At 48.2% G+C, this 18,851-nt stretch overlaps 1 protein-coding gene across 1 annotated transcript in view; it reads left to right on the top strand.

Annotated features, from left to right (window-relative positions):
• ARMH1 (armadillo like helical domain containing 1) overlaps positions 1-18,851 on the top strand; it is a 21,890-nt gene continuing 3,039 nt past the window's right edge. The window contains exons 1-9 of the mRNA XM_078602795.1: positions 1-1,172; positions 2,459-2,527; positions 3,410-3,582; positions 5,064-5,260; positions 6,837-6,921; positions 15,899-16,021; positions 16,150-16,222; positions 16,583-16,712; positions 17,513-17,590. Coding sequence (XP_078458921.1) covers positions 916-1,172; positions 2,459-2,527; positions 3,410-3,582; positions 5,064-5,260; positions 6,837-6,921; positions 15,899-16,021; positions 16,150-16,222; positions 16,583-16,712; positions 17,513-17,590 — 1,185 coding nt within the window. The 5' untranslated portion in view covers positions 1-915. The remainder of the gene's footprint in view (positions 1,173-2,458; positions 2,528-3,409; positions 3,583-5,063; positions 5,261-6,836; positions 6,922-15,898; positions 16,022-16,149; positions 16,223-16,582; positions 16,713-17,512; positions 17,591-18,851) is intronic.

The raw sequence follows: 18,851 nt of genomic DNA on the forward strand, positions 1-18,851 counted from the left end.
GTTTAAACTCCTCCCCCTCCTCCGTGCGTTCTCTATCCGTGTGTCCTTCCTGTGTCTCGGTGTAATTGGAACGAACGCGTCTCTCTCCACGCGTTGGGCACTATTCAATGCCCCGTACTGCGCTTACCCAATGGTCCATAACGCACAAGCACAAGTAACGCCCGTTCTAGTTGGGGAATTTCCTCTCGAGGCAGATTGAAATGTTGCTTTTCATTGCAGCACTGTGCTAAGTTTTCTGTGAAGCCCTACGATAATTATCCGTTGTCGTCTTCATCTTTACTTCTTCAAAATGTTGATCTCGGCCTGCCACCAAATGCTGTCCTAGGTGTTCAGTAGATGGGGGATCTGCCGTGGTGCAATGGTTTGCACGCTGGACAAGCAACCCAGTGTTCGCCGGTTCTTATTCCATCTCCCACCGCGATTACCATATTTTCCCGCATACGCCTATAACCCGCAAAATAGCGTTTTGTGTAAAAAAAAAAAAATTCAGATAGCCCGCACCTCCATATACCCCGCAGGGTCTTGTTTTGTTTGTAAAAAGTGGTCTACCCCGCGGGTTATATGCGGAAAAATACGGTAGTTGCCTTGGTCATGGCACTTTATTGTTGCAACAACGCCACCACGAACACTTTGTAGGGCACGAACACGGACACCTACAGCGAGACCTCTTCCTGCCGAAGCTCCTCCCGGTTTGTCTGCTTTTCCCTTAATACGGCATTTGTAAACTCTCTCCTCTTTCCCACCACTGTGCATGTGCTGATACAGACTTTTATATTTTGCGGTGTCTCAAAAGGTTGCCTAATATTTGACACATCAATACTTTGAATAGGATGCATTATTTTTTATTGTGGATGAATAATTTGATTAAGTCTGTATGTTGTGTCTTTTGACGACAGGGAGGAAAGGTCACTAACCATGCAAGTGGCCGAGCCAGCCGGCGAGCGGGGCGGCAGTGGACCAGTCGCCAGGCCACGTGCGCCCGGCCGGACTAGGGGAAGTCTGGCTGCCTGGTTGGCACGCTGGGATGGCGGCAAAGAAGTGGTGCGTGCCCGCCTCCTCTCGTCCATGCTCGAGGCTCACGCTGGAGAGAGCGTGGCCGAGTTGGAAGTGGCACTGGGTCCTGGGGGAGCGAGTCTGGTCCTGGCACGCCTTGGAGCCTGGCTCCGCGTCACGTATCCTACTGCCCGCTTTAGTCCTTACACGGGACACGGTCGTGGTGCAGCAACATACAAAGGACTCATCAAGGGGATATGGTCCAGAGGTTCGCAGTTCGAGCCAGGCGGTCGCCGTGGTTATCACTGCAGGCGTATTTACCATACAAAATACTACGCGCCATCTGCTTCATGGTGGACGGTAGAGATCCCCTGGTGTCATTTGAAGAAGAGTAGACAAATGTGTGCCGGCATCATGACAACAATTTTCAAATTGCTCAATTTGGATCATGCATAGCATTCATCACACAAAACTGGTAGACTAATCCCTGATTGCAGGCCATGCGTTGCGTGACCTTGTGCCCCCAGGGACAACAGCTACTGGGATGATCTTTGACATGTTTGAGAATCACTGAGATGCCTCGTCGACAAAGAGGGCGCGCTTTAACAGAAACAAATCATCATGGTCACGAACCAAAACGTGAGTCAACCCATACTCCAGAATGTTTATGTTGAGAAAATAAGCACAGGTATGGGCTAGTGAATTGTGCTGAGATTGTGAGCATGACACCCGTGTTCAGAGGAGCGACAATTCGATGCTCACCCCTCTACGGGATTTGAGTGTGATGTTGTACAGGGTTGAAACCAAATGACAGTGCAGTAGAGCTCTTGTGTGCAGTGATGTGAGGGATAAACATGTTCTGTTATCTGCTATTTTACTCCACGTATCTGTGAAAAGTTATTGCTGATAATCACATGAAAATGGATGAATTTGCTCATGTAATCCATTTACTGTACCTGCAAAATATTTCTGATTATGCAAATAAGCAACAGGAAGATAAGATTCAAAGGCATCATCTTAGCATGACCCGCAGAATGACAATAATTTAGTACATTTGGTATTCACGCCATTCTTATAGCACAAGGCTATCACGAAGACGCGTATGTTTCTCATCGCCTTCAAGTAGTTTCACAGTAGAGGGCGATGTTGCTATGTGCATCCCAATTGAGTAATTTTGTTGGTATCTTTGTTTTATTTGGACCATGACACCAGCACGCAAACGGCCTACCGTTCCTGCTTCTATCTTTGACATTCGCCGTGAAGCAAGACGGCGCATATTTTCCAGTTAATACATTAGTAATATCCAGGCTCAATTAGCTATATACTGGAAACATTTAAGTCCATATACAAATCAACACTGTGTTTAATTCCTGATCATGCACATCACCAATGTGCCAGAATTCGAATGTAGTTTGCGACGCATTGCACAACATACCACGACATTGTGTTCCTTATTTGTGCGCAGATACCTGTCACGAACGTGTCTTCTCTTGCAGCTACGGGTGCTGTCCTTGTTCCTGTGTGCCTCAGGGGGGTGAGACCACACCCCACGTGAACGCTATTGTCGCAAATACTAACAATACCACATGACAGTTTGCACAATACCTTCATTGTTTACACTGAGTCTGAAAACACATTCGGTCCACTCATTGTCACAAGGCTGATCTTATATATTTATTGCTCTTGTTTACCCAGGGAGCCTCACTGAGTCTCAAAACACTTTTTTTAATGGTGGTTCCTGCTAAGTTCCCGCAGTAGGGGTTAGATGTTGCTATGTGTAATCCCAATTGAGTAATTTGCCAGTCATTTTGCAGCATTCGGATATATTTTTTTCAAATGACAGTTTCATTCAACGGTCTTACTTAACTTGATTCCTCTGTTTGTCGTGGTCAAATCTTGTAATACAAATTTCGTCCACTTCCCGTTGTCCAACCAATTCCACGTTTTGCACACGTACTCAGATCCAGTAACAATGCATGCCTGTATCAAAATCGGCATCAATTAATAGATTAATTCGCTACTTTAAATCAATTTACATTTTGTATGGACGCCTTATTATTCATATATATATTGGTGTATATCATAAACGCCGTGGTCCCTAAACTGTGGAATCGGCTCGCAAAAAAAACGCAGGCTCAGCGTGTCTCAAGCGCCATTGACGTACTTTTCGACCGTGAGTTAAACGAAGTTGTTAATAAAACCGTTGTTTTTAAAACACTTCTTTAAAGGACTTTATTTTAATCTATGAGAGGAAACCGGACAAGCTGGAGGAGGCCCATGCAGAACACGGGAGAACAAACTTCAGGCATAAATGCGTCCGATTTAGGAGTCGAACCCCGGCCCTTCTTGGTACGAGGCACAAGTGTTACCAATGCGCGCCACGCTGCCGTCCACAAGTTTGCATGCGGATTTGCAGGCGGCAGCTTGTGTTGGAGTTTGCAGAGTGTGGGGGCACCTCGGCGCTGTTGGAGATCATTGCAAACTCCAGCAAGGGAGGCGAGGCGGAGTGTGCGGTCGCGCTGGAGGTTCTTCTGGCCACGTGCACCTCCACTGGCCGCATGCTCAAGGAGCTGCTCTGCCAAAGCCACGGTGGGAGTTGCTTCATGGTCTATTTGTGATGTATTTGTTTTATACTCTTTGGTTCTTTCGGTAAAGTCACGTAGGTTCTGCCTACGTGACTTTTAACTCGAGTGCCCGGTAAACATGGTGGAACAACCATAACGTATTTAAGATTTTACCTGGTTAATAACATCCTTCCAATGATTGCTTCATTTGGGTCCATCTTCTCGGTTGAAGTTATGTCTATGTTTTTCTATCTATCTTCTTGGTTCTTTCGGTAAAGTCACGTAGAAGGGAAATAATAAAATAATAAAAATAAAACATAATACAATATTTTTTTTATTATGCTTCTTTTTATTATTTTATTATTACCGAAATAACCAAGAAGATGAATCCCTGCAGTCACGAAAGCTTTAAATCGAAATTTTTCTATCTACTTTTATTTTTATACCTACGTGACTTTACCGAAACTTAAGTGGTTGTGCATTCGCTACGTTGTCCCCACCTGAAGAAGGAGGCTTGTGTTGCGCCCGAAACGTCGTGATTTAATTTATTTTATTTTTATACCTGTTTAACACGTAGGCTTTCGCGACCAATATTGTTCATAATCAACGATTTTTGGGTTTAGATCGCGTTATTTATAAATGTGTCGTAACCCTCCACCACCCGACACGGCCAATCAGTAAAAAAAGTGTCACGTTGACAAAAGACAAAAACACACCGGTGGGCTAAAGCAGTGAACTATTTGTCTTTTGTCAACGTGACACTTTTTTTACTGATTGGCCGTGTCGGGTGGTGGAGGGTTACGACACATTTATAAATAACGCGATCTAAACCCAAAAATCGTTGATTATTTTTATACCTACGTGACTTTACCGAAAGAACCAAAGAGTATGGATCCCTGCAGTCACGAAAGCTTCAAATCAAGATTATATGTTTTATGAGCAGACGATATGCCTCCTGGGAGGCCATCTGGGAGTGCATAATTTCAGCAGCATTGTTCAACACAGTACAAACTCGATGGGTTTCAACCTTCAGTGTGTCATCTAGAGAGTCAGGCTGTCTTAAATCAATGTTGCTGAAATTATGCACTTCCAGAAGGCCCAGTGGCTAATGGAATGTGTAAAAAAAAATACTTATATTTTTTTTATATGGAAGGACAGATCTGTGGAGGTAAATTGTCTATTTATATTGATTTTATTCTCTGCAATGACACTAATTATGACGTCGTGTTATGTAACTTGCTTCTTTCCACCTCTAAAATATAGCAACGTGAAGTGTGTGTTGGGTTGCACAGTGGTTTTTTGTTCAGCACGACATCGGACATCGGTGCTTGGAGAGGCTCCCAGCACTAGGAGCGAAACGTCAAACATTGTGTCGGACAACGCACACCACAACCCAAAAACACACACACATCGGAGAGCCACAGAGCGCAATCGTGATAACCTTGCACCGTAAGCATGGCGCAAATACCAAATGCACTCAATTATGATCATCGATTATTACTGTAGGTGTGCGCATTGTAGCGGAGTGCTTGGCGCGCATGGAAGGTGAAACATCAAGAAAAGCCGCCCGCTTGCTGCTAGAGGCTCTGGCCTTTGGGAACCCCAAGTACCAATGTCACGTGACATACGCACTAATTGCCCTGCTATCCTGCCGAGCTGCACACGCCAAACACGCCGCCCTACAAACCCTGCGCACTATACAGGTAACAATGCAACTGGGCTGCAGGATGCTGCTGTGGTAACACTTGTACCTTAAAGCAAGAAGGGCCTGGGTTCGATTCCCGACTTGGGGTGCCTTTCTGTGTGTGGTTTGTTCTGCACGGCGTTCTTCCATGCCCTCTGGTTTCCTTCCACAGTTAATAGACACACACAACGTAACTGATATTGGCCAAATATCCCAATGCTGAGAACTTACCTGCAAATTACTCGATTGGGATTAGACACAGCAACATCGACCCCCACTGTGAGAACTTGGCAGGACCCGCCATAAAAAAAATAGATTGAGACTCAGCGTGGCTTTCCTGGCTCAACACGAACAGTCATAGTGAATACAGTAAAACCTTGGATTGCGAGTAACTTGGTCTGCGAGTGTTTTGCAAGACGAGAAAAATTTGTAAATAAATATTAATTTGATAAACGAGCGAGGTCTTGCAATACGAGTAGTACGTGTATACGCTTTGTTTGCCGAGCGTCACGTGATCACAACTGATATACGACGAGTGCTTTGATATGCGAGTGCTTTGGATTACAAGCACGTTTCCGGAACGAATTATGCTCGCAATCCAAGGTTTTACTGTAATGACAACTGTTCACAATGGGGGGAAGGGGAGGAGGTATGCAGGAGCATTAGATACAAACTACACATCACGCAGGAACACGCCCAAGTCGAGAGTTGAACCAGGGCCAGAATAATAAAATAATAATGCTCATATGTAATCAGTCGAATGTTTTATACGTAGGCTTTCACTACCAATGTGATTCATAATTTGATTTCTTTTGAATTAGGCTGTGTAAAAATGTCTGTAAACCTCTCCTCAAACCGACGCAGCCACTTTATAAAAGTGTCATGTGGGTTAAACATGCGAAATAAAAAAAATGGGAATCGACGTTTCGCTGAAGATTGCATCAGGTTGTTAATAATAATCATTTTAATTTATTAAGCTCCCTCAAATAATTGTTCTCCGCTCTCTCGTGAAAGCGCTTCCTGATCCAGTTTCTTAAGTCGATGCCATGACATCGACAGGCACATTCGTGGTACGTTTTCTTCATGTGACACTTTTCTTAATTGGCTGTTGTCAGGTGTAGGAGGGTTCATGACGCACATTTTTAAGTGACCTAATAAAAAATAATCCAATTATCGTTCATCAGAAGATGAGTTTCTAAAAATGAAAACCACTAAGACATTGCATTTTTTGTAATGAATGCACATCCTTGTGATATCAATCGCAGAATTATTATTGCAGCGGCAATACACAACAGCCAGGTAGTGAAGTGAGCTGCTTGCAAACGAAAGGTTTGCGAGTTCAAATTTTGGCATGCAGTTGACTCGGCACATCATCTCTCTGGGATCAATACAATGAGTAATGTACTAGTTTGTGTGGAAGTTTGCAATGGTTCTATAGATACAACCCTACTATAGGATCGTCGTCAATTTTTGTTACCTCTGACCCAGGGCTGTCAACGGGAGATGAGCGATCATTTGACTGCCTTGTTAAACGAAGACTGTGATAGGTGGAACGTGCAAATGACCCACGTGATGATGCACGTGTTTCTTGCCAGCCCCTTGTGAAGAATGCACATCCAATCCTGATGAAGCCTCTTCTGCAAGTGCTGTCCTCACCACACCTGGACGTTCAATACGAGGGTATGTCTCCATCGTGATCGATGTTATCTGTACTCTTTCCTCGGCATCGTTCGATCTGCTTAGACTCCTGTGATGGGGTTACAGGTCTTGTAAAGTATTTGCAGAAGCCATTATTATTTGTCTCTACTTGTTTACCCAGGACAGCCTCACTGAGTATCACAGCAAGAAGGGCCTAGATTCGATTTTCGACTTGGGTGCCTTTCTGTAGTTGTATTTACTCCTGTTGGTCTGCAGAGTCTGAGTGTGTGTGAGTGATCTGAATGTGTATGTCAGAGAGTGTGGAGTTTGTATGCACCTTCTATATTCTGCAGAGTGTGAGTGTGTGTGAGTGATCTGAATGTTTATACCAGAGAGTGTGGAGTTTGTATGCACCTCCTATATTCTTAAGAGTGTGAGTGTGCCAGAGTGAGTGTGTGGACTTATATGTTATTTTTCTGTATGGGGCGATGGCCACGGATGACTCGAAAACTCATCTGTGAAAGTTGAGCGGGTTTGCGGTATTACAAAGTTGCACAAGGACGACATCAGCAACGAAATACCGCACTGTGAAACATCAAAGACACAGGTTCTAAAGCCGTACAATAAAAATCGATCACTACCCGTAAAAGTCCTGCCCTTCTGTGAACCCGCCGCACGGCAGCTCGATTATCCTGCTCTTCTGCCAAAAGCCTCCCCACACCTACGTCTTGGCCCGCGTCGTCCTCTCTCTCCATGCAACTTCTCCCAGACCACCCCATCCCTACCGAAGGTCCCTTTCATATGGGTTTCCCCAGTCCCACCCTTGTTGTTTTGCCTGAGCCCCCCCCCCACCCTTCTGTCTTCACACCCAACCGCTGTCCCACCCTTCTCAACTCCCGCAAAATTACAGCTCCCCCACGCACCCGGGTCATTACACACTTCCATAGCTGAAGAACATACAATATTACTGGTGTGGTACAACGTCCATGCAAATGACTCAATTGGGATTACACATAGCAACATCACCCTCTTCTAAAAACACTTCGCAGAAACCCTCCTGAAAAAGGGTCTAGAAACTCAGTGAGGCTTTCCTGGTTAAAGAAGCAGAATTATTTATAATAAAGGTTTTTGGGTTAGATCGCATAAGTATAAATGTGTCGTAACCCTCCACCACCAATTAGTAATGGATTTGTCACGTAAATAAAACGCCAATTAGTTACTACTTCAGACCACCTGTGTGTTGTAGAGTAAATCGACAACATTTACAATTTAAGAATAGGTTTTCCCCTTTTTTCTGGCAACAAAACAGGTGTTAAGATGTTGAAACACCAAACTGAAACCTTTTACAAGTGTAATAAAAGACTCGGACGCTTCTCTCTGTCCTGTGTCCTTTATTTGGGTTCGATCTCTTTTCCTCACGGTACTCCCCTATAACTCTCCACTCTGCAGCCCCAGGCTGCTGTCGCTCACGTAGCTCCCACTCTGCAGCCCCAGGCTGCTGTCGCTCACGTAGCCCCCACTCTGCAGCCCCAGGCTGCTGTCGCTCGCGTAGCCCAAACTTCCTCCTAGCAGCCCCGCCGCTGTCACGTCGTGCAGACCCCTGCTGCCGACTCCTCCCTTGCAGACCCGCTGCTCTCTGCAGCCTCCTCGCTGCTCCTCCTGCCCCGGGGTCGGTCACCGTTGGCCGACGGTGCCGATCCTCGTGGCTCGGGTGTGTGGCGACCTCGCCACTCTCTCTCACCCTTCGCCCTGCGTGGCCTCTCACTTTTCCCAGTCCCCGATCACTCCCGACCGCTTCCGGTTACCCCCCTTATAGACCCTTACCCTCTCCCCCACGTGACTTAACTCCTCCCCCCATGACGTCACTTCCGGGAGGTCGTTTACGCCCGCATTACACCACCCTCCCCCGTAGAGAAAATCCAGCCAACCTCGGCTGAACACAACTCCAATAAGCAATGCGAGCGAACACGACCGAATACAAAAAAGGACACAGAACACACGATAATATACGGAAAGAACAAGAACACAACACAATAATTAACGAAATGTAAGGGATTTCGAGCGGGTGCGGGTCGCCGGGCCGTCCCGGACGGTCGGTGGCCCTCCCGCCGAGCGGGAACGTGGCAGGGTTTTAAGAGCGACAGGCTGAAATTCGTCTGTCGCTATTGGAGGCCTGGCAACGTCCCGGTCCCCTATTTTCAAAGGCGCAGCATCAGAGGCGTCCCGCGATCGTGTCCACGGCGGGGTAGGAAGGGCTGCGGGCCTCAAAGGTTCCGCAGCCGTGGTAGGCGCACCCCGAGCTGGGTCTGCTTTCCCCTGCCGCGTCACGGCCGGCTCGTCTGTGAAAGGCACGACAGGCGCTCTAGCAAAGTCAGCAGGCACAGGCAAGGGTGAGTCGGCAGCAACAGACCCTGGCAAGGCAACCTCAGGAGATGACGCATCCGGTCGAGGGGCCACGTATGGTTTCAACCGAGATGTATGGATGAACCAGCGCCGAGAACCAAACCGAACACGCGCCGACTGTGGGTTGGGAACCTCGATGAGGCAAACCGGCCCTTGCCATGGCTTATGCAATTTAGGAGAGGTACCTGGCCGCACCTGTGGACAATGGAGCCAGGCCAGGTCCCCCGTTTTCCAAGGGCATTCCCCTTTTGAACGTCGCGCACACCGCTCGTTCCGAGCCTGGGCTTTGGCCGTAGCCATGCGAGCCTCCACCCGCGCCTCAGTGACTCGGCGAACGGTGTCCTGAATGTAATCAGGAAGAGGCTTGACAGGTCCCCTCGCCTCGGTTCCCAACTGTTCATCAATCGGTGGTACGTTTTCACGACCGTACATTAGAAAAAACGGCGAATATCCTGTAGCCACATGCGGCGTCATCCGGTACGCTGAAAGCACCCCAGGGATATGCAAATCCCAATCCGATTGTTTTTCACTAACCGTATGGCACAACATGGCGGACAGGGTCCGATTAAGCCGTTCCACCATACCATCCGTTTGTGGGTGGTAGGGAGATGTCCGTATTTTTTTTGTACCCAGTGCCGCACACACCTCCCCCAACAATTTGGAGGAAAAATTCCGGCCTTGGTCTGTAAGGAGCCTCTCCGGCGCCCCTTTGTCCATGACATACCCAAAAAGAAAGGCATCCGTGATAGACGCCGCTGACTGGTCAGGCAAAGGCCAGGCCACCGGCCAGCGGGAGAGGTACTCCACCCCTACGAGCAAATATTTATTTCCCCTAGCGGATGGCGGAAAGGGTCCCAAAATATCTAACGCCACCAACTCATTAACTCGAGACACCCGGATGGATTGTATCGGCGGCACATATGGATGTTTAGGCGGCTTACGGCGGGCACAATCGGGACACGCGCGAACGTGCCCGACGACATCCGTCGTCATGCCGTGCCAATAGTAGTCTCGCTGCAGCGTCAATAGCGTCTTCTGCACCCCCAGATGTAAAAGCGTGTCACAATGCAGAGTCCTAATCAATTCGTACCGCAATGATGCCGGTACAACCAGACGCCAGCGTTTCTGCATCCCTTCCCTCCACATCAGCAAGCCATCACGGAGAGCGGTTTCCGGCACGCCGCCCGCACAGAGTCCGCATTAGCGTGACGCACTCCCTTCCGATGGTGAATTTGAAAGGAAAATTCTTGCAGCGTGTCCAACCATCGCACCAGCTGGCCGGATGGTTGGTCCATTTTAAGAGCATACTGCAAGGCCGCATGATCCGTGCGAACAATAAACGAACGACCGTACAGATACGGTCGAAATTGGCGGAGAAAAAAAACAATAGCCAAAAGTTCCCTGCGAGTGACACAGTAGCGGGTTTCAGCGGGAGACAAAACCCGGCTACCATACGCGACCACGCGTTCCACACCATCTTTGGACTGAGATAACACCGCCCCAATACCCGTGTCACTCGCGTCCGTATCCAGAATGAAGGGATGCGCAAAATCCTGATAATCCAACGTCGGTGCCGTAGCCAATAGATCGCGTAGGCCTCGAAACGCCGCCTCCTCTGGGGGTCCCCAAGCAAACTTGTGTCCTTTACCCGTCAGGAGATGCAAAGGCCTCGCGATCGTAGCAAAAATTGGAACAAACCTCCGATAATATGAGGCGAACCCCAAAAACCGACGCACATCCCCCACCGTGGCAGGGGTTGGCCAGTCACGGACGCACGCAGTTTTGTCCGGATCCGTGGCCACCCCGTCCGCACTGACGATGTGCCCCAAATAACGCACGGAGTGTTGCAGCAGGTGACATTTCTTGGGCTTAAATTTCAGAACGCATCCTGGTAAACACGGCCTCCAACCGCGATAAATGCTCGTCAAATGTGCGGCTGAAAACGATAATATTGTCCAAATATATAAGACATGTCTCCCACTGCAACCCCGTTAATACCAACTCCATCAACCTCTGAAAAGTGGCAGGGGCCGCATTCAGCCCCATCGGAAGACAGTTAAATTGAAATAACCCCTGCGGCGTACGGAAAGCAGTCTTTTCTCGCGAGGACTCGTTGAGGGGAAGCTGCCAGAAACCCGAAGAGAGATCTAGCGTTTAAAAGAACTTCGCCCCCGACAAGGCATCGAGAGAGTCGTCCATACGCGGCAGGGGATACGCATCTGCCACCGACACCTTATTTAATTTACGAAAGTCTACACAAAATCGCAATTTGCCATCTTTTTTCTTGACCAAAACAACAGGTGCGCCCCATGGGCTGTTAGACGGAGATATTATGTCCGCAGCCAACATGTCATCCACTGCCCCTCGAACATGCTCTCGCTCAGCCGGACTCATCCGATGCGAGTTCAACCGAATAGGGGCAGCGTCCCCTGTGTCAATATGATGGTAAAGCAACGAGGTGCGTCCTAAGTCCAAATCATCAGAACTAAACACATCAGAATAGCTCGATAACAATTTACGAATCGCACAACGCTGTTCCCCGGAAAGAGCTGAATTCTCCCCACACAATTCAGCAATCCAGCGGTCATCCACAGCTCCGGGCCCCGAAACACCCCCAACAACCCCCCAGCCGGACAGATCATCATGAGCTGTAAACGCAGTAGTGGCATGTGCCACAACGGTACCCGCCGGTACACACACGCTTTCGGCACTCGCGTTAAGCACCTGCAAAAACGGCTGCTGGTCTGGCCTAACAATAGTTTGTGCCCCAACCAGCGCCGATCCACCCGTGATGGTGGCGGACGGTGACAACAAAACCCCAATCGCTCCTTGACGACCAGGTACAGGCTTCCGATAACGCAAAGGAATGAGAATCTGTGAGCCAGGTGGAACACACTTCGGACAACGCCTGCACCTGGCCGACAGGAGCAGGTCGCCCCCAGGGCGACGGCAAAAAGGCAATTTTACGGCCCTCCGGTAATTGAATGCAGTTCTCATTGATTCTAATTAGAATGGGCATTTTGGCCAGAAAATCGGTCCCTAATAAACAAGGAACCGCAAGAGACCTCGAAATTAACACAATTCCCGAGGCCGACACTCCCCCGATAGCAATTGTAGCGTACACCTGGCCCACAATGCCCATGCTACCCCCGTTCGCGGCGACGCAGGAAGCGTAAGCCGGACTCACGGCCTCTGGTGGGATGTACGGTGGACGAACCGGTAGCGGCCGCGACGACCCGCCGAGCCAACTTACGCCACTGCGTTACCGAACGACAAGGCACAGTCAATGGTCTCCCGTTATTAAAAACACCCGGATCGCATGACAACGGTGATGAGTGAGGTGTCAAGCCTTGCCGGGTGTCTGGTGCGCACCGACTTGCCTATGCTGGCGAATCCTTCCTTGGAGCGGTCGCTGTCGAGGCCTCCTGCTGGGGCGGACCCGGGACGCGGGCCCAGCAGTCCCTGGCATAATGGCCCTTACGCCCGCAGCGGAAGCAGTCGATGTTGTTGCGCCTTGCTGCGGGCGCCCCGTCCCGACGCGGCCGTGTCGGCAGCGCAGCCTGCGGCTCCGGCCACGGAGCAGCGGCAGCCGACAGCTCCTGCGGGCTCCTGTCGTCCGGCACATAAACAGCTTTCTTGGGGTCCCAACCCACGGCTCCCCCTTCGACGATGGGCCCACCCGTCCACGCCGTAACCTGCTTACATCGGCGCAGGTTGAACTGGGCGTCCAGACATTTAGCCGCAGCCCGGGATGTGAGCTTCTCGTGACCGCACACCGGCATGGGAATGTCGAGATCCCGGGACAACTCCAACATCTTCCCCAGGATGAGAGGTTCCAACAGGTCAGGCTCCATCTCCGGGTATGTGGCCATTGCCAGCTCCAGTACCGCGCCCCTATACGCCACCGGAGACTCCTCGGGTGCGCGTTGTCGTTGCACAAACCGGCGATGAGCATCATCCGGCGGCTCGTAAGCGCCTGCCATTTCGTCGAACACACCACGCAATGTTTTCTTCTTCGCGGCTTTTATAGAGCGAAAGAATCTAACGGACTCATCATCAAGGAGAGTCGGAAGAACTTCTAATGCCTCGGCGTCAGTCCACCTCGCCGAGCGCACCGCTGCCAAAAATCGGCAGGCGAACGCACTCCAATCGCCCCCGATGGAGAATTCCTTGACAGTCGTTAGGTGACGACTGCGACGCCGTGGCGCGTAACCTGCAGCCGCTGACTCTTCCGGTGGCATGTTCAACATGGCGTCGCAGCGTGGCGTCGACAAGATGGCGGCCTTCCGTCGCGGAGGGCCCAAAATGGCGGCTTCCTGCCTTTCGTCGTGCGCCACGCCCAAGATGGCGTCTTCATGCCGCGTGGCTGATGGCGGCGACATTGAAGACAACCCAGGCTCCTGCGGACCACCAACATCGCCTTCCGACGCCGTCCCCGGCGTAACGAGCGCACACAACTGTGCAAGCACGTTCTTGAGAGTTTCAAGTTGCTCCGCCATCTGACTCCATCTCAAATCCGCGTCCTTTGGTGCAGACTGGTCTGCCGACGCGGCGACATCTTGGACCCCTGGACCCGCACTCGTCCCAGCACGGATCTCCTCCTCTGCCAGAGTCGGGTCCACCGCAGCAGGAAGGTCATCGTCGTCGGAAGATGAAGCCGATGCCGGAGACGGAATATTCTTTTTTCTCAGTTGTTTAGCCATACCGTTCCACTTTGACACCAGTGTAATAAAAGACTCGGACGCTTCTCTCTGTCCTGTGTCCTTTATTTGGGTTCGATCTCTTTTCCTCACGGTACTCCCCTATAACTCTCCACTCTGCAGCCCCAGGCTGCTGTCGCTCACGTAGCCCCCACTCTGCAGCCCCAGGCTGCTGTCGCTCGCGTAGCCCAAACTTCCTCCTAGCAGCCCCGCCGCTGTCACGTCGTGCAGACCCCTGCTGCCGACTCCTCCCTTGCAGACCCGCTGCTCTCTGCAGCCTCCTCGCTGCTCCTCCTGCCCGGGGGTCGGTCACCGTTGGCCGACGGTGCCGATCCTCGTGGCTCGGGTGTGTGGCGACCTCGCCACTCTCTCTCACCCTTCGCCCTGCGTGGCCTCTCACTTTTCCCAGTCCCCGATCACTCCCGACCGCTTCCGGTTACCCCCCTTATAGACCCTTACCCTCTCCCCCACGTGACGTAACTCCTCCCCCCATGACGTCACTTCCGGGAGGTCGTTTACGCCCGCATTACACAAGGAATCATGTCTGCATTAATCACAGTACTTGTGGTCAGAATGCATTCTGACCACAAGTATACATCGGTAGGACAACACCTGTTTTGTTGCTGGCAAAGGAGGTCCCATGATGTATTTACAATCAAGTAAGATTTGGCACGGTACGCAAATGCACAAACTAGTATATTGTACTAAAGATGAATTGTCTAAGTTATCAACAGAAGGTGCGTATTGGATTCATTGCTTATGTGGCAGATGTTATATTGGACAGACGGGACGTAACAGCGTAGGACTAAAAGAACACCAAATAAATATTAAATACTCGCAAACACAACTGTCAGCAGTTGCAGAACATGCTTGCCAACAAGGACACAAAATTGATTTTGATAACGTTGAAGTGTTGTGTAAAACTAGTTACTACTGTAGTAGTAGGTTTTTACCCTTTTAAACTGGTACAAAACTGACACCTTTATTCAAGGCATCTTGTTTGCAATAACCATAACACAAGTAGTCAAAACAGCAAACAAAAAGAAACAACTCTGATAATGATAATAATATGCACTGTCCTTGAAGTTGATTGGTCCACACCCGAGACGGGTGTGGACCAATCAGTGCATATTATTATCATTATCAGAGTTGTTTCTTTTTGTTTGCTTTTTTGACTACTTGTGTTGTGGTTATTGCAAACATGATGCCTTGAATAAAGGTGTCGGTTTTGTACCAGTTTAAAAGGGTAAAAACCTACTACTATATTTTGTCACTGGTAAAAGAGATCTCATAGTGTAATTATTACTGGCCGAGACTAATTCGAGAATCCATTGAAATTGAGAGAAATACTAATAATGTTAACCACTATGACAGCTACAGGCTTCGTCCGGCCTGGAAGCCTATTATTAAGCAATACATCTTACAACTAAAATTCCTTATAGAGGTAACAGATGCTAATGAACTGATTACAAATGTATTGTATAATAACAATACCTCCCCCCCCTCCTGATCTCTGCACCTGATGGGTTCAGTGATGACGTCATCTTACTCTATTAAAGTTGGATGTAATTACCAGCGAAACGTCGTACTAAAAATTGTAAATGTTGATTTACTCTACAACACACAGGTGGGCTGAAGTAGTAACTAATTGGCGTTTTGTTTCCGTGACAAATCCCTTTCTAATTGGCTGTGTCGGGTGGTGGAGGGTTACGACACATTTATACTTACGAGATCTAACCCAAAACAATTTATTATTAATAATATTGGTCGCGAAAGCCTAAGCGTTAAACTAAGCAGAATCATAACAACGTAATAATGAGAACATGGCAAAATGAATCATTTGTTTTCCAATCTATGCTTATGACAAAATCACACCATTTGCTGATGAGACTCTTCCCCCAACATCTCTCTCACAGCTATAGCGCTGATTACGGAGCTGATGGAGAGCCCTCTGCATTCAAACCTGCTGTCTGGACTGTTGGCTTTGCTAAAGCCTGGCCCTCTTGATCAAGACCAATCTGCGTCTGCAATACTGCATGGTGTGTATGCTTTGTAATGCATTGTAGTGGTTACATGCCGTGGTGTATTGCATATATTAAATGAGTGTTTTGAATTTTAATGTTCGTGTCCTCTTGTCCTCTCTACCTTGCAACCTGCTCCACCCCAGACCCAGCCACTCCGAGACTGCCTGAGCCACTGCCAGTCTATGTTCAACAAGCGGCAGCAGCCAAGGCAATCAGGTGAGATGCACAACTCTAACTAGACATTTCAGAATGCACATTCATAGGCATGGATTCGACAAATAACGACGAAAGATGATAATTGTTTTTTTTACCCTTCTATCTGGCAACAAAACTGACACCTTTTTTACAAGGAGTCATGTTTGCATAGACCACAATACCTGCAGCCATAATGCAAACAAAAAACATGACTCCTTGTAAAAAAGGTGTCAGTTTTGTTGCTAGATAGAAGGGTAAAAAACCAATTATCATATTTTTTACTGGCAAATGAGGTTCCAATAACAACAAAAGAGTCAAAGTGATTCCTTGTTCAAATGATCAACGTGATGTCACGTGATGTGGGGTGTGTGTACATCACAGTGCCCTCTGTGCAGCGTCTCAGCAGTGGGCCAGTGAACTTGTTGACTTGGGTGCAGCGCATTACCTGCTGGTGGCTATGGGGAACCAGCACTATGTCCACAGCAGGTGGCAGGCCATGAAGACACTGAAGGTGAGACAACTAGCACGCTGTCTGGGTGAGAAATATCCCAGGGTTCAAACATGTCTGTGTTATTTCTCAGGCATAAAGTATTTGTTTTAACATCAGCCCACAATACCCACAATTACTGCATAAATAGACTGAGAGAAAATATTGGCGTGGCTCCGCTGTCGCAAGTTCACCCCTTGTTGCAAAAGTTCATGGTCCGAAACTGGAACGCCACACTGGTTAATACTGCGGGTCTGTTCACCATATAATGTGACGTTCTCTTCTTGGTTCTTTCGGTAAAGTCACGTAGAATGGAAATAATAAAATAATAAAAATAAAACATAATAAAATAATTATCACGACGTTTCGGCCACAACGCAAGCAGCCGTCCTCAGGTGAAGAACAGGTCTGTCAGAAAGACAGCGTCTGAATGAACACCACCAGGCTTGCCAAGCCTGAAAGACAGCGTCTGAATGACTTTACCGAAAGAACCAAGAAGATGAATTCCTGCAGTCACGAAAGCTTTAAATCGAAATGTGACGTCCGTTGCATGGTGGACGTTAAAGATTCCGTGATATAATTATAAGAACAGTATATTCCATTGTGCCAGCATCATGCTCCAAATTTGGCAAATTTGCAAAATGACTCACAATTTCATTGGACAACAACAATCATCGCCCCCTACCTTGAACACTTGACAGGACCCCTCCTGAAAAAGTCTTTAGATCGAGTGAAGCTTTCATGGGTAACAAAAAAATACGTCGTAATAACAATATTGTAGAAACCAAAATGTAAACGGTCTTGTCCCTCCCTGTGCTGCACAGATGTTGTTGCAGGTGTGTCCCGAGATGGAAGACCCTGTCAAAACATCCATGGGAGAGGCTCTGTATGCATCCTTTCTGGTGAGCTGAGCCCCTCTGGCATCAACACAGCCCACTGCTTGCAAGTTGGATCTTTGCCACACTAAACTAGTTTTCTCTCGTCAGAAAGTGTTCATCGAGTCAACCCATTTAAGCCTCACAGCAAGATACGGGCGTGAATTTCATTCACGAATTTGATTCTCTACTTGGGCACCTCTCTGTGTGGAGTTTGTATGTTCTCCCCCTGTTCTGCATGGGTTTCCTGCGGGTTTTCCAATTTCCTAAAAAAATTGTATCATTCAATGTAACTGCTATTCATAAAATATCCTATTGCTGTTATATTACCTGCAATTACTCAATTGGGATTACACATAGTAAAGCCCTTCCCTTATGAAAGTGTAGAGACGGAGCCTTCTTAGATAAACACGTGCAATAATATATAATCATTTACGTAACTGCTATTCATTACACCCATTCATGTCAGCATTACCTAAACCCAAATATATATTTGTGTAATTTCAGATAACTTGTCCTCTTTAGTTTTATTTTGTCCCCACCCCCCACCCACTGTCGGTGCACTATCCACTAAAATGTTAATCATCTCCTTATTTGAAGTTGTAACATTAATCTTGTACTATTTAATGTGAAAGCTACAATAGTGAAATTGGCTTCTGCTTAGCCTACCTCTAGAGCAGGGGTGGGGAACGTCCAGCCCACGGGCCGGATAAGGCCGCGAAATCATTTGGTCTGGCCCTGCCAAGGCAAACGCAGGCGGGACTCGAAATTCAATAAATCTCGGAGCAAACCTGGAAAAGCAGTTGCGAGTAGCAACATCATCAACACCAGCTAACATCACACGCCTCGCCAAAGAGAAGCAGTTCCAGCCATCACATTGGGGGTGAGTTAATTAAATATTTGACCCAAATATAACGGGCAAATTTTTAAGTTGATAATTTTGTATGGCCCGCGAATCATGTTGTAAATATCCAAATGGCCCTTAGCAGAAAAAAGGTTCCCCACCCCTGCTCGAGAGCGAGCAGCTAACCATGGGAAGGATTTGCAAGCAGTCCTCGACTTACGAACGGGTGTCAGGAACGAATTAGATTCGTAAACCGAGGACTGCTCATGTTCAAATCCTGTTTAGGGGGGGTGGTTGACAGACCTCTTTCTGGGGTCGATGAAACGAATACCACTGTGAGGAAGTCAACAGTGGTTGTCTAATGGATAGACTCACCCCCACTACTGGCTCAGAGTTGTAACACAGGAGATGAGTATTGCCTCAATGCTCATTTGAGCAGGACAT

This window comes from Lampetra planeri, chromosome 19 (assembly GCF_965212315.1).
Source record: "Lampetra planeri chromosome 19, kcLamPlan1.2.h2, whole genome shotgun sequence".
In the NCBI taxonomy this organism is placed as follows: domain Eukaryota; kingdom Metazoa; phylum Chordata; class Hyperoartia; order Petromyzontiformes; family Petromyzontidae; genus Lampetra; species Lampetra planeri.